Source organism: Terrapene carolina, unplaced genomic scaffold, assembly GCF_002925995.2.
Source record: "Terrapene carolina triunguis isolate 2854851 unplaced genomic scaffold, T_m_triunguis-2.0 Scaffold7840, whole genome shotgun sequence".
Taxonomy (NCBI): domain Eukaryota; kingdom Metazoa; phylum Chordata; order Testudines; family Emydidae; genus Terrapene; species Terrapene triunguis.
Window position 1 is genome coordinate 1 of NW_020672191.1, and position 2,296 is coordinate 2,296.

Here is a 2,296-nt window from a genome sequence, read left to right on the forward strand (position 1 = left end):
GCACTGAAAAAGACAGAATGAAAAGATAAATCAGTATGAAACTGAGGAAATGTCACAGAAAGATCAATATACTTTTAAAGTTTCCCCACAAAGTTCTTTTATGTGAGGAAAACATTTTACTTAGAGTCCCTCCATTATCAAAGAAAAGAAAATTAGCGTCATTTAAAGCTAGCTGTTGCTAGTTTATATTGCTTTAAAATGATAGACTGTCTCACCGGTCATGATTTTCATAACCAGAATCCACAGCGGATATATTGAAAATTCCTAAGGGATCTGCTCCCATTCAGAGTAATTGGGGATCCAAATCCTTAAGGGAGTTTTGGAAATCTCAGGTCAAGTTACACCTGGATGCCTTTCTAGAAGATGTGTTTTAATCAAAGACAAGGAACTGGGTCGAATGCAGGAGCAAGTGGAGGAAATTCTCCAGCCTGTGTTACACAGGAGGTCAGGCTAGATGATCCCAGTGCTCCAGCCTGGCCCTGGAAACGATGAATCTAGGCAACAGAAAATATGTCTCCTGTGGGCTGATCTGGGTGCAGAGTTATGAGCCAGGGCTAATCAGCTGCTTACTCCTTCCCGCTGGAGGAGGTGGGAAAGCAGGACTGGGGATTGGCAGAGTCTTGGCTCCACTCCCCTACTCAAAGGTCACTGTAGCTGATGTTAGGGACAGGGAGTTATTTAGTGTCGGTAATTTCCAGCAGTAAAGGCCTGAGCCAACCCCACTGAAGTCAATGAGAATCCGTCCATAACTGGCCTAGGAGGAATTGGATTACACCCTGGGAAGAGGAAGGGAGCAAAGGAAGAGCTGTGACTCAGAACCGTATTTCAGACACAACGCCTCCTAGGGTTAGCCCTGGGCTAGTGCAGATCCTTTCCGGGTTGTGCCTAAAATAAAAGCCTGACTCATTGTCCTCACAGGCTGCACTGGAGGGGTGAGCGACTCCCCCACATGAGCAGGCGGATCAGAATCTGGGCCCAAGTGTCTTGCTGCTTTTATCCCCCTCTGCTTCTGAAGGCGATGAGGGTTTATGCAAAGTCTGTGGGGAGCTTCCTGTTTAAAAACCCAACCTCTTTCCCCCTCTAGAATAACCACATCGGAACAGCGAGGCTGTCACCTGCTTTTCCAGCTCAGAATATCAGTGTTTGGTTTGGCTGCAGAGGATAATAAATATGAGGCATATTTTAATTTATCTTTGCTTAATGGCAGCTTATCCAGGTAAATTGAGAACATGGGGAATTCAGAGGATGCTGGAATAATGGGAATAAATCTGATGTTCCGATATTCATTATATGCCTTCCCTACAGGTGTCCAATCGGAGGTTCAGCTGGTCCAGTCTGGGGCAGAAATTAAGAAGCCCGGCGAGTCTGTGAAGCTATCCTGTAAAACCTCAGGGTTCACTCTCACCGACTACTATATGAGTTGGATCAGGCAGACTCCTGGGAAAGGACTGGTTTGGCTTGGAAGAATTGACCCTGAAGATGGTGCCACTAGCTATGCCGACTCCGTGAAAAACAGAGTCACCATCTCAACAGATAACTCCATCAGCACCGTGTATCTGCAACTCCGCAGTCTGAGAACGGAAGACACCGCTGTGTATTACTGTGCAAGAGACACAGTGAGAAGAAACCTAGTTTTAGCCATGCAAAAACTCTCAGCGTGAGGGCAGTAGGATACCACGGTGAACATCAAGGAACTGAGAATAACTGTGATCGCAGCCAGGAATCCCAGCAACTCAATGAGGCAGGTATCAGTGCAGGTTATTTTTAAGATCGGCCCAATGTCACAGTAGAAATAGTTGATATGTTGGAGTCGCATAAGGGCAGCTGGAAGACCAGAAGAGTTTGGAATAATATATCCAGGAATCCCCCAAAACAAGCCCCACAGACAGCTGGAGGCAGATCTTGCTGGTCATGACTGTGGCGTATAGCAAGGGTTTGCATATGGCCAAATAGCGGTCGAAGGACATCACAGCCAGGATGAAGAGCTCCGTGCTGCCCAGGAAGAAATGGAAGAAAGTCGGAACGAGGCATCAGTACATGTAAATTTTTGTCTCAACTGCTACAAAGGTCTGTCGCATTTTGGGCACCATGGCGGTGGTGTACCAGCTCTCCAGGAATGAGAGGTTGCTCAGGAAAAAGTACATTGGGGTGTGCAGCTTGTGACTGGTCCTCACGATGATCACAATAAGGCCGTTGCCTATGGGGGTCAGGATGTTCATGAGTAAAATGACAGAGAAGAACACAAAGTGAAACCATGCCCAAGGGGGAAGCCCCAGAGAATCATAGAATCATAGAA

At 46.7% G+C, this 2,296-nt stretch overlaps 1 gene segment (V, D, J or C); it reads left to right on the top strand.

Moving 5' to 3' along the window:
• The first annotated feature begins 1,229 nt into the window (after positions 1–1,229).
• On the top strand, positions 1,230–1,661 carry LOC113408318. The segment is given in 1 exon segment: positions 1,230–1,661. A coding segment is annotated over 1 exon segment (432 nt).
• The last annotated feature ends 635 nt before the right edge of the window (positions 1,662–2,296 follow it).